General features: G+C 37.6%; 1 protein-coding gene and 1 pseudogene across 1 annotated transcript; one reads left to right on the top strand and one right to left on the bottom strand.

The window, feature by feature from the left end:
- Positions 1 to 310: 310 nt before the first annotated feature.
- LOC110800573 (E3 ubiquitin-protein ligase RHF1A) lies at positions 311 to 4558 on the top strand. The gene is made up of 8 exons (XM_022005889.2): positions 311 to 710; positions 1305 to 1351; positions 1447 to 1509; positions 1585 to 1693; positions 1779 to 2104; positions 2274 to 2378; positions 2483 to 2837; positions 4232 to 4558. Exons 1-8 carry the CDS (start codon positions 546 to 548, stop codon positions 4241 to 4243), a joined length of 1182 nt encoding a protein of 393 aa, XP_021861581.2. The 5' UTR covers positions 311 to 545; the 3' UTR covers positions 4244 to 4558.
- A 312-nt stretch (positions 4559 to 4870) lies between these two features.
- Positions 4871 to 12061, bottom strand: LOC110800591 (glucose and ribitol dehydrogenase-like; annotated as a pseudogene).
- Positions 12062 to 12337: the final 276 nt, after the last annotated feature.

The following is a 12337-nucleotide window of genomic DNA, read 5'->3' as shown; positions in this document are numbered from 1 at the left end:
TCACACTTATCTACTAACCCACCTACACCACTATTCCCTACAAAAAATCATTTAAAAATTCACATACCCCATTCACCACTCCCCATCCCTTACACATTTCCCACTAACTATATTAAAAAAATACTCCACTATCAACTAACACTATTAAATTAATAAGTCAATTCAAGTGTCTTAAACTCCGCACCGGGCAAATCGGTGTGAGTATTAAGGGACGGTGGGAGTTAGACTATAACAGGTTGGTAAGAATTAAATTGGGAGCACAATCATAGTGCATAAATACGGAGTAAGAAGCAATAAAAGCCAAAAAGCAAGGAAAGGAATCGGTGAATCTTCAAACCGTCACGTCTGAATAGGATCAAGATTTTGCTCTCTTACCTTCCCTTTCCGCTTCCTCCTCAATTATTCTTTTCTTTTGACTCCTTCACTCCTTTCCCTCTTCCCGCTCTCTAGAACCCCCTTCCCTTCTTCATAGGGTTCTTCTCTGCTCTTCAACTCCTCATTTTCTCTCTCCTCTTTCTCTACCTGAAGCTGAAGTTGGTGCATCAATGGCGGAATTTACAAAGGCCAAAGAATCACTCATTTTGTCTATGTCAATGGCGACTTCATCCTCATCATCTGGATCATCGTCTTCTGCACCTGCCATAGACGACGATTTCGAGGATGCTTGTAGTATTTGTCTTGAACCGTTCTCGCTTCACGATCCTGCCTCTGTATGTTTCGATCTCTTTGTTTTTCTCCTTATCTTTTAATCGACTGTTTTTGTTTTACTAATTGTATGTCGAAAATGTTGTTGAGCTTCATTGCTGATTTTAGTTTTAAAGTTCGAGTTTTAGTTTTTTTCTTCTTCTGGAATTTGTATTGTGTAGGAGTTGTGGTTTTGATCGAGAGATGAAGACTAGATTTTGACTTCGATTGCTAAAATGTTGACTTAATTCATTTTATATGTTCAATTGCATATTTCATATTTGTTCTATGCTCAATGTTGATTTTGATTGCTAAAATGTTGACTTAATTCAAGTTCAAATATCTGAAATCCATATTACTGATTGTTTTACCTTCTGTTTTTCTTTAGAATTGGTAAACTTTGTTGAAAAATTCTGATGGATGATTTATAATTCCATAGAAACTAATCGGTCGGCATATTTTGTGAAAGTTTTGTACTGATTGATCGATTCGAACGGAAGTTAAGAATTGTTTGATTGCAGTTGTTGATTTTTGTTTTACTTTGTGTTTATTGGTGTAGTTGGTTGAGATCAATGATATTTTGAAGTAATATATTTCTGTTGGTGTTTTTCTGTGTGTAGGTGACGACTTGCAAACATGAGTATCACCTGCATTGCATACTTGAATGGTATTTTTACCTTTCCGTTGTTGGAATTCGTGTGTTGTATAATTCAGGTTTATGCTGCTTAATGGCGTAATCATGTGGCTTTTTTTTGTGTTTAGGTCACAGCGAAGTAAAGAATGTCCAATTTGTTGGCAGTCTGTGTCATTGGAGGACTCTGCTAGGTAGATAATTGATTTCTTGTTTGAGGATTATACCCAATAATCCGCATTTATGATTTACTTTGTTTGTGGTTGTAGCCAAGAGCTTTTAGCTGCTTCTGCGATTGAAAGGAATTCTAGGACAAGGCGTCTTTCGGCTAATAGAACCACTTATTCTCATCCGTATCAAGAGTCTGATTCTCAATATGTGAGTTATATGTTGTAGCTTGTAGGCATTCCACAAGGTATCTCCATTCTGAAATAATGTAACTAACTGAAACTTATTCTTTCAGGGATCTCATTGGACCGATGACTCTGATTTCAATGAGCGTATAATGCAGCATTTGGCTGTTATGATGAGCCGAGCTCGACAAGCTCACAGAAATGGGAGACAGAGATCTTCTGAACGGAGTCCTTCTCCAGAGTTTATGTTTCCGACTCGTCTAAGTGAATCAACTTTGCATCCAAACAGTCCAGAAGAGTGTAGTTCTGCTTATGGTTCACCTGGAGGAAGCTCCCCCATTGCCCGTGGCTCCCATTCCCCTATATCAGCAAGTCCACCAGTCGTCAATTTGAATTCAGGCTCTGCTTCAAGGAGAGTTATTCATCAGCCTTCTAGGTATAGCCTGCAACTTCGTTTCATACTTGAAATGCCGGTTGTTGCTCAAGATTTTTCATGCATGAACTAGATAAATTCAATTCTCCGTGGGAGTGTGAGACTAGACCAGCATTCTTATTCGATTAACTGATTACTTTCTCACTTATTAAGTCCAATTTCCAATTTTCAGACCCTTTCAAACCCAATCACCCGACTGTACTCAGAGACCAAATTCATCAGAGCTGCTTGCCTTTTCAGAGTCAATTAAATCCAAATTTTCAGCAGCCTCAGCCAGGTAAACATGTGGGACCTGGCGCTACAATGTATTTTTGTTTTGAACCACGATAAATTTTTTCCAACTGTCTTGAGTTGCATTTTCTTGCTCCTTTTTGCTTGCAGATACAAGGATTCAATTTCAAAAGGTACCCAAGGTTTTAGGGAAAAGCTTCTTGCGCGCAATAGCTCTGTTAAGGAGCTGAGTAAAGGAGTTCAGCGAGAGATGACCTCTAGCATAGCTGGTGTTGCACGAATGATTGAGCGGCTAGACCTCAAATCCAAGCGGAACATGCAGTCTGGTGAAGTTTGTCATGATGGGGAGACCTCAAACTTCTTTTCAAAGGGAAAAGGGGTTTTGGATAATATTATTGCAAGCTCTCGGGAGAATCGCGTGGTTACAGATGGAGATTTGAATTTGCACAAAAAATCCCAGGCCACCTGTTCCATCACAAGCCATAAAGATGTTTCCTGTGCAGAGGTTCGTATATTTACCTCCAAAATTTACAATTAGTGAAGCACTTGCTTCAGTTGTTTCAAATTTTGCAGCTGCCAGATGGTTTTCTCATGATTTTTTTTTGCATCGTTTGAACAACAGCTCATCCTGGTTGATGGAATATATTCTGGGTGTAGCTTAAACTTAATAGAGTAATCTGTTTTGTGGATTGGGATTAAATCTGAAATAATTAAGGAAGTTTGGTATAGTAAAATGTTTGCATGAATACATGATTACCAGGTCCTGTGCTGACATTGGTGTGAGAGCATGAGTGACTCACTTATCTGAAAGTTGATGAGGTTGATTGAAGCCATTTTGACCATAGTCAAATTGCTTGAATCTGTTTACGATTTAGGAAATGAAAATATCTTGCTCTTTGTGTGCATATCAGAAAACTTTGCCTTTCTTTTAGCATGTAAAATTGACTTTACTACAAAAGACTACATGAGAATAGACACTTTGTTTTCTTTTGAGGGCTCATATCCTGAGAAACAAACTGTTCCTTTTTTTGGGAGAATTCTGAATATTAATTGGTTTTTGTTATATTTGTTTGCCTTATTGGGCTTACAGACACTCTCTGTCCATGCATGATACCCTGTTCTCATAATGCAATGGTTGTGTGTATATAGTCAATCATCTGTGGACAAATAACGTGAGAATAGGATCTACTAGAGATCGATTATCAGACTCCGAGCTCTAGCAGATTATTCTGCAGTAGTAGGCGTTTGAATTCCCGTAGAGCTAATTACTTTTCTGTTTTTTCTTATGGGCCCGGCCTTTTGGCTGATTAGTTGATTCAGTAGTTCAATTTTTTTCCCTGCCTGTACTTCGCACTTGGTCCTAGTGCATCATGCTTAGAGAGTTGCACTCCAATGTTTAAGAGGATAAAATATTGCCTATCTACAAAATTATATGCTTCTCATGGAAAAACACGGTAATTTAAGTAAGCCTGTTTTTATTTAAATAATGAGATCCAATTCATATGGAAGGGCTTTACTAGGTATAAAATAGTATGCAGTTATGCAAATGATTATCTACATCACTGATGTCAGCTCTTTCCGCCAAATAGAGTAGCACCCACCACTGTTGGATCTCTAGCCTAAGTGATCTTCCTACAAATAAGACTTCTCTTTTTCTTTGAAAACATCCACTAGCATGTTAACTTTTCTTGCAAGCTGGTTTAATTTCTGCATATGTATATATATTATTTGCACAACTTTACATATTTTAAAATTTACTTCTAAATTAGTGGCACCAAATATATCAAGTGCAAGCATGTCTATCGTTGTGTGTGAAAAGAGACAAGATAAAAACATTCACTTTTATATTCTAGTGTTTAAATAACGAACTCATGGTGTTTATATTTATATGATCTGCAGAGAGGTAATTGATGCTGTTTGGCTCATGGTTCTACTGAATGCAGTAAGGTGTAGTTATCAAATTCGGCTTCTATAGAAGTATACACCGTTGCAAGAGACGTCTATCAAGGAGGCCAATCTGCCCTTGTTGGTTTCTGCGTCCTGCAAGTGGTAAATTATTTTCCTTTCCACAGAAAACCCTTTTTTTTGTTAAGTTGTAATCTCAAGTATATATGTCTGAGATTCAAGGTTTGTTTCATTTTGACTTGTAACTTGGATTTGTCTTATGATGATTACAGTTGTAAGATGATAAGTGAAATTTATCTACTCATTTGAAAATTCGACACCCTTTCTTTCTCTATTCTTTTAGGCGTAACCTCTTTCACCTCTCATATTTATCCTTGAGCTGAAACTTGGTTATTAACTTGGTTGGCCAATGGAATGCCATCAGAATTAAGGGATTATAACCAAATATGAGTTTTTCAGGTGAGTTACTTTGAATTTCTTCCTAAGCAGCGAGTCAATTGACAGAAGGATACTGCCTTTATCACATTTGTAGCTATCTTTAAGCTTATTAATTTATAGGGGGTCTTCAGTTCTTCACATTGGAACCAGTATTACTTTTTTCTCCATCAATCAGTAAATTGCTAGTGTTGACATACGTACTTGTTCATATGCGATGGTATAGTATATAATTTTGATCTACTCAATAAAATTTCTTCAAAGACTATGGTATAGTATAGAATTACTTGGTGTTGAAATGTTCCCTTATAATTTTGTTTTTTATATTGGTCTCCTAAATAAGTATAAAGGGATACAATATAAAAGTTCAGGCTTTATTTATAGTATATTTAAAGTAGTTAGGGAATGTATTACACAGATGTATTACATACATACAAGAATAATAGGATACCAATTACACCCAATGAGAGCAAAAGAAAACAGAAAACACCTTAGCTTCATGCTTGATATGTTTGAACACGAACTAGTCTCCCGTGTTCTTTATTGGATTATCTTGAACGAACGACACAATTGGATCATGCATTGACGACCACCCCACCTGAATCACCAAATTATTAGGAATCTTTCAAGTTTTATGTTAATAGCAAGGGTTGGAGGAACGTGTAAATATTTGTATAGCTGTCAAGATATGAGAAAATTGTAGGTTATAAACGCAATGAAAGAACCAAAAAACATACCATTAGGATGGAGGACTTGGCCAGTGAAATAGGATGAACACTCGTTGCTCGCCAGGAAAACATAGGATGGTGCGACTTCAAAAGGTTGTCCTGCTCTATTCATTGCTGCAAATGAACCGTAATTCACAGTCCTTTCCACAGGCAGTGAAGCAACAGGTAGTGGAGTCCAGATAGCGCCAGGTGCTACCCCGTTCACTCGAATTCCTCGTTTAATGAGTTGAACACCAAGACTTCTGGTGAAGGTGAGAAGAGCTCCTTTGGCGCAGCTGTAATCAAGTATAGTTGGTTCACCTATGTATGCTACAGCAGATATTGTGTTAATGATGCAGCTTCCTTCTTTCATGTGCTTCAGTGAGTGCCTGTATCACGGAAATTAATATTTAATAACGTGGGGTGAGACTTTTGCTTCTAAATTATATTCATGTAAGTCTTACTTTGCCAAGAAGAAACAAGCTAAAAAGTCGATTTCAAATGTCATCCATAGTTGCTTCTCTGTGATCTCTTCAATATTCTCGTTATAATAGGTTACCCCTGCATTATTCACTAAGATGTCGATGCGTCCAAAGTGGTTAACCACCGCATCAACCACATCTTTGCATTTCTCTTCACCTACGAGATCAGCAGCCCAGCAGGATTGGCAATCGGTTCACCTGCATCACTTTCTTTGGCTGCTTTTCTTATCAAAGCCAAGGCATCTTCTGCATCTCTGTCTTCTGGCCCTTTAACATATGTGAAAGCCACACTTGCACCCTCGAGCGAAAAATGGTAACAAACTGCTCTTCCTATCCCTGAATCGCCTCCTGTTACTAATGCCACCTTTCCCTACGATCACAACACCCACAAATCACAAACATTTTAGGGACGATGGTGGTTGCCTCGATATAAACCACATGAAAGAACATTTTAGGGACAATAGTTGATTAACATATGTTGTTGAAGACTAGATAATCATGGAAGGATTTCAGCATGCAGAAGGGGAAAGTTTACTAGCGAGACATCTTCATTTTCAAGATGCATTAAAGGAGGCAAAATAGATAGAATAGCAAATACTAGATGGTAGATGTTGAGGATAACATATCCTACATTTTATAGGTTTTTTAAATCCTATACACTTCTATCTCATACTATCTCCATTTCAAAATGATATTTACACCTTCTGTTTAGTTTGTTTTAGAATGGTATTTACATTGTGCTTTTTGCTATTTATGGATATAAACATACATTTATTATCTTACCCTTCATATCCCACAACATTTACAAGTTTCCATTCGGTGTCTCTTACTTTATTCATTTTTTACTTATATCCAACCAGGTCCAGTCCTGACATTTTGTGGGCTCTAGGCGAAAAAGGAAAAGAAGGCCCCTCTTTTAAAATTATAATTTATTTTTTAATAATATATGTGCTTCGTACTATGTTTAATTACGTGAATCAACCAAATGATAGGATAGAAGTACTAATTACAAAAAATATGCTATTCGTAATATAAAAAATATTTTGTTTTTACATTCAATTTACTTTCAGTTAGCAATTCGGGCTCCCTCCCGGCCTCCGGCCTCAGGTGGTCACACTCCCCACCTATGCCTATGGCCGGGCCTGCATCTAACCGTCTTTAAACACATTTCTCTTGCTTAATCCATATTTAATTATATCGACTCCTTTTCTTTTAATTTTTGTGCAATAGTAACTGTAAATACCAATTTGAAATGGAGGTATATAGACTTTTACCTCATATCATATAGCTAAGACATAACATAAATCTATCGCATATTATATTCTATCCTTTAAGATAAATATAATTTATCCTCAACAGTTATGTTACAGATGTCAACGATGCCATTTTATATTAAATAGACACAATTAAGTAGGTAAATAACATAAATTCCCTCTCAGGAAGCAGTTTTTATGGAATAACAAAATCCCTCTCAGATTTTGTGGTCAGGAAGCAGTTTTTATGGAGCAAGAGGAGTCAAGAGTTCATAGACAAGATCGACCCTCTCACCCAGAAGAAGTACAAGGAGTTCTCTCGAACTCACAAAATCCCTAACCCAATGATCATTGTAGCATGGAACTGCAGGGGAATTGCCCGTCGAGGCTTCCAAGCAAACGTCCGCCATCTCTACAAAGAACACCTCCCCCAGATCCTTATCCTAACAGAAACCAAAACAAGCCCGAAACACACTGAAAGAATAATGAGGAAGACCCCCTTCGAGAACTATGTGCTTGCTGAACCGTACGGCCTCTCCGGTGGGATAGTAGTCATGTGGGAACCCACCTTCATCAACTTCCAGATGATAGGAAGGGACCTTCATGCTATCCATGGTGTGGTTGAGGTAAACACTAACCCCCCTCTTAAATTTTTTCTTTCTGCAATTTATGCTAGTACTAAGTATAGGAGTAGATTAGAATCTTGGAATGAATTGATAGATATGTCTACGCATATGACTATTCCTTGGGTGGTAATGGGAGATTTTAATGAAGTTACTTGCCAATCTGAAAAACTGGGTGGAAATGCTATTAAACAGTATAAAGCTGATAGTTTTGTGGATGTCATGAATAAATGTGGTCTAGTTGATGCTGGCTGTGTACGAAGTAGGTTCACTTGGTTTAATAAACAGAAAGATAATCCCATTTATCAAAGACTTGATAGGGCTTGGATTAATATGCATTGATTGAACCTTTTTCCAAACACTACTGTCCACACCCTTCTCAGAGAAACTTCTGATCATAACCCCATAAAATTGGTAACTGATCAAATCCATAATCAAAATGTTTTGAAGCAAAAACCTTTTAAATTGGAACCCCTTTGGTACGCAGAACCAGGCTTTGCAAACATGGTAGATACTAAGTTAAGTGCTGATAATTCTGAATTTGTCATTAAACTCAATAACATTTCTACAACAATGGCTTCCCGGGTTAAGGATAATATAAGCAATATCTTCCATAAAAGGAAAATACTGTCTGCTAGATTAAGTGGTACCCAAAAGGCTTTAGAAGCTAGGCCAAACAGCAAATATCTTCTGGAACTAAATGAGGAACTCTCCAAAGGGTTAAACCTCATCTATGACCAAGAAGAAGCTTTCTGGATGGCCAGAGCAAGGACAAACTGGATTAATAGTGGGGACAAGAATACCACCTACTTTCATACCTCTGTGATTATTAGAAGAAGAAGGAACAAAATCACTAAGCTCAAATCAGAGGTAGGTTCTGAAATAGAAGGAGATGACTTGATTAGCCATATTGTGAACTACTTCTCCAATATCTTTTCCTCGGAGATTAGCATTCCCCCCTGCCAGAATCATCACTATTCTAATGATATTAACATAGACTATGCCACTAATGTGGAAGAAATAGGGAGAGTAGTTTTTTATCTAGGACCCTTGAAAGCCCCTGGGATTGATGGGGTTGCATGCTCATTTCTACCAGCAACATTGGGGGAGTTTGTGGCAAAACCTCTATAAGTTTGTGGATAATGTCCTCCAATCTAAAACCTTTCCCCACTCCATAAATGATACTACAATATGCATCATCCCCAAAACTGAGCATCCAGAAACAATTAAACAGTTTAGACCAACCAGCCTCTGTAATTCTAGTTATAAAATAGTATCCAAAATCCTTGTCAACAGAATCAGACCCCACCTTAAGGACATAATATCCCCAAACCAAAACAGTTTTCTCCCAGGAAGAGGGTGTGAGGTGAATTATATTGCAGCTTCTGAGATCCTTCACTCAATGAAATCAATGAAAGGTAAAAATGGGTGGTTTGGTTTGAAAATTGATATAGAAAAGGCTTATGATAGATTGGAATGGAATTTCATTAGATTCTGCCTAGCTAGGAAAGGTTTTGACAAAAACTCAACTGATCTAATCCTCAACTGTGTTGCCTCCCCTACCACCTCTGTTATAATTAATGGGAAACCCTCCCCTACCTTTAAGACTTCTAGGGGAATTAGGCAAGGGGATCCTATATCTCCCTACATTTTCATAATATGCATGGAATATCTAGCTGACCTAATCACAGACTCTGCAAATGAAGGAAAATGGAAACCCTTCTGCCTAAGGAGGAAAGGCATACCAATCACCCATTTAATGTTTGCTGATGACCTTTTGCTCTTTGGGGATACTTCCCCCTCCACCCTTAGCAGTTTGAAAGAAGTGTTAGGAAAGTTTTGGGAGTGCTCAGGCCAGAAAGTGAACAACTCAAAAAGCAGAGTCTACTTTTCTAAACATAGCCCCTAGAATCAAAAGGATCTTTTTTGTGAATCTCTCCATGCTGGTCCAAGTGCAGACTTAGGCACCTACTTAGGTTTTCCCCTTACTGACAAAAGACCAACAAAAAATCAGACCTCTGATATCAGTAGGAAGGTTAAAAGTAAACTTGCTTCTTGGAAGGCTAAATGCCTTAGCAAAGCTGGCAGGTTAGTCCTCATTAAGTCCTCCTTGAGTGCCATCTAGTTACTCAATGCAAGTTTTGTACCTTCCCCAAAAGACACTCCATGACATTGACCAGATTTGTGCAAAATTTCTGTGGGACTCTGATAGCCAGAACAGGAAAACTCACCTAGTAGCTTGGCTTAAATCCTGTAGGGATGCAGATTTAGGAGGCCTTAGTGTGAGATCAGCAGTTATTTGAACCAAGCTCAAATGATCAAACTCTATTGGAAGCTAAACACGGGATAATTTGGCTACCAGTTTAATAAGAGACAAATATATTACCAATAGGGTCAACCCAACAGGCTTTTCAAAAGGGTCCCACATATGGCAGAATGTAGGAAAGGGGTGAGACTTATTCAACAGACTTACCTCTTGGTGCATTGGGGATGGAACCCACACAAATTTCTGGCATGATAAATGGACAGGGAAAGGTAGCCTTAGATCCATGATCCATGGTCCTTTGAATAGAGGAGAGGAGAGAAAAATGTTAAATTATGTAATGAGGAATGGTCATTGGAGTCTAAATGCATTGTCCTTTATGCTTCCCACTAACCTAATCATTTGGATAAAGGCAATCCCAATTCCCCTTTTTGGTGAAGATGCCCCTTACTGCAACCTTTCCAAAGGTCTCAAATTCAACCTAAAAAGTGCCTACAACAATGTTTGGAACAACAAGTTCTCTGAAACTACCCCCAATGAAAAATGGAGTTGTGTTTGGAAAGCTAGATGCCCACCAAAAATACAGTTCTTCCTTTGGCTAATCCTTTGGGGCAGGCTTCCAACTGCTTCCCACTTAGCTAGCAGACATGTAATCCCAAATGGAAATTGTCAGTTCTGCCCCCATACCCAGGAAAATATTGAGCATATATTCCTTCACTGCCCTAGAGCTACTGAATTCTGGAATCACATTGAGTTTAATGATAAATTTAAACATTTTGCACAATGATTTTGAAAACTGGTTTTTGGAAAATTTGAAATGCAATGATCTTTTTAATCAGGACATCTCCAACCAAACTGTTTTTGTTTTCTGTCTTTGGAGGTTGTGGAATAGAAGAAACTTATGGATTTTCCAAAAAGAAAGCAAAGCCATTGGACCTTGGTGTAAACAAACCATATGGTTGGCCAAAGAATTTGAAAACACAGAAAATACGACCATACACCATGGAAAACCAATGCATATGGAACCCCCAATCCAAACCAAGTTTATTGTTAAATGTGATGCCTCTTTCTGTACTTCTACTCTCCTTGCTTCCTTTGCCATTATTTGCAGAGATGAAGACCACAAGTTTCTTGCTGGCATAGCTGGAACCTTCACTACCATTACAGCTACTGCAGCAGAAGCACAAACTATCCTGATGGCCACCTCATGGACCATATCTAAGGACTGGCAGAATGTTACCATAGTTTCTGATTGTAAAGAAGCATTAGACAACATCACCAGTGATGACCAGGCACCAGTGTCTTTACTCACAAATTTGTATGGCAAATGTAGGGAGTTGCTAAAAAGCCAAGAGAACGTATGATTGAAGTTCAGAAGAAGACAACAACTCATGGAGGTGGATTTCATAGCAAAAAAAGTCAGGAACCAGCTGAATCTATTGGATCAGTGCATTGACATAGTCCCCCCCGTCCTTTTGATGATATTTCAGAAAACAATGAAACTAATTTTTTCGTAACTTTTGGGCCATCTGTGGCTGTATCCTTACCTCCACTAGGAGTGGAGAAACATAACATTTAGAACATGTTGTATATGGTTTGCTAAGTTTCTAATCTAGTCACTCTCTATTACAAAAAAAAAACAGTAGGTAAATAACATGATAAAAGAATACGGAATATGCTCTTTTATTTTTAACAATAGACAATAGATATAAAAATGAACATATCTAATGTTGTTTTATTAAAACGTTGTGTTCTTTTAGATTACATGTAGTGTTTCTTGGGTACATGGTTGAGCAAAGTACACATACACATGCGTCTTTGATTAAATTTGCGAGTAAAGACTATAATGTTACTAGTTTTAAACATGGAGTAAAAGAGAAATGCAAGACTTACATGAAGCTTTTTGGAAGGTTTATATTGAGGATTGACAGAAATGGGGAGTGGATTCATCAAATACTGTTTGCCTGGTTGAGTTTCCTGGCTTTGTGGAGGGAATTCTTGGACGTTGCTTGTCATTATCTTCTTACTAGTAATTTGCTAATGGCTTGGATCAACTGTTACAATTACAAAAGGCCTCATGTTTTGATAGACCAACCCAAAACCAAATACTATATATAGTACTAGATGATATTAATTCTTTACGTGTTATTGTTATTTATTATTCAGTTGTCATTGTTAAAACCCCTTTCTATTCCGCAGGATTCGTTTTTTCGCATATCACACATATCAACTAAAAGACAAATAGTTAAAAGACAAAAAATGAGTTACCATTCATGTAAAAAAAGTACCATTATGTAAAAAAAAGTACCATTTGTGTTTAGAAAAGTACCATTTAAT

Source organism: Spinacia oleracea, chromosome 3 (genome assembly GCF_020520425.1).
Source record: "Spinacia oleracea cultivar Varoflay chromosome 3, BTI_SOV_V1, whole genome shotgun sequence".
Classification (NCBI taxonomy): Eukaryota; Viridiplantae; Streptophyta; class Magnoliopsida; order Caryophyllales; family Amaranthaceae; genus Spinacia; species Spinacia oleracea.
The sequence above is the reverse complement of the archived record's forward strand: the minus strand, read 5'-3'. Positions and strand labels throughout refer to the sequence as shown.

Coding starts and splice junctions, on each gene's coding strand:
- LOC110800573 (XM_022005889.2), top strand. CDS start 546: ATGGCGGAATTTACAAAGGCCAAAGAATCACTCATTTTGTCTATGTCA. Junction 711..1,304: donor CGCTTCACGATCCTGCCTCT/GTATGTTTCGAT, acceptor TTCTGTGTGTAG/GTGACGACTTGCAAACATGA. Junction 2,379..2,482: donor TTTTCAGCAGCCTCAGCCAG/GTAAACATGTGG, acceptor TTTTGCTTGCAG/ATACAAGGATTCAATTTCAA.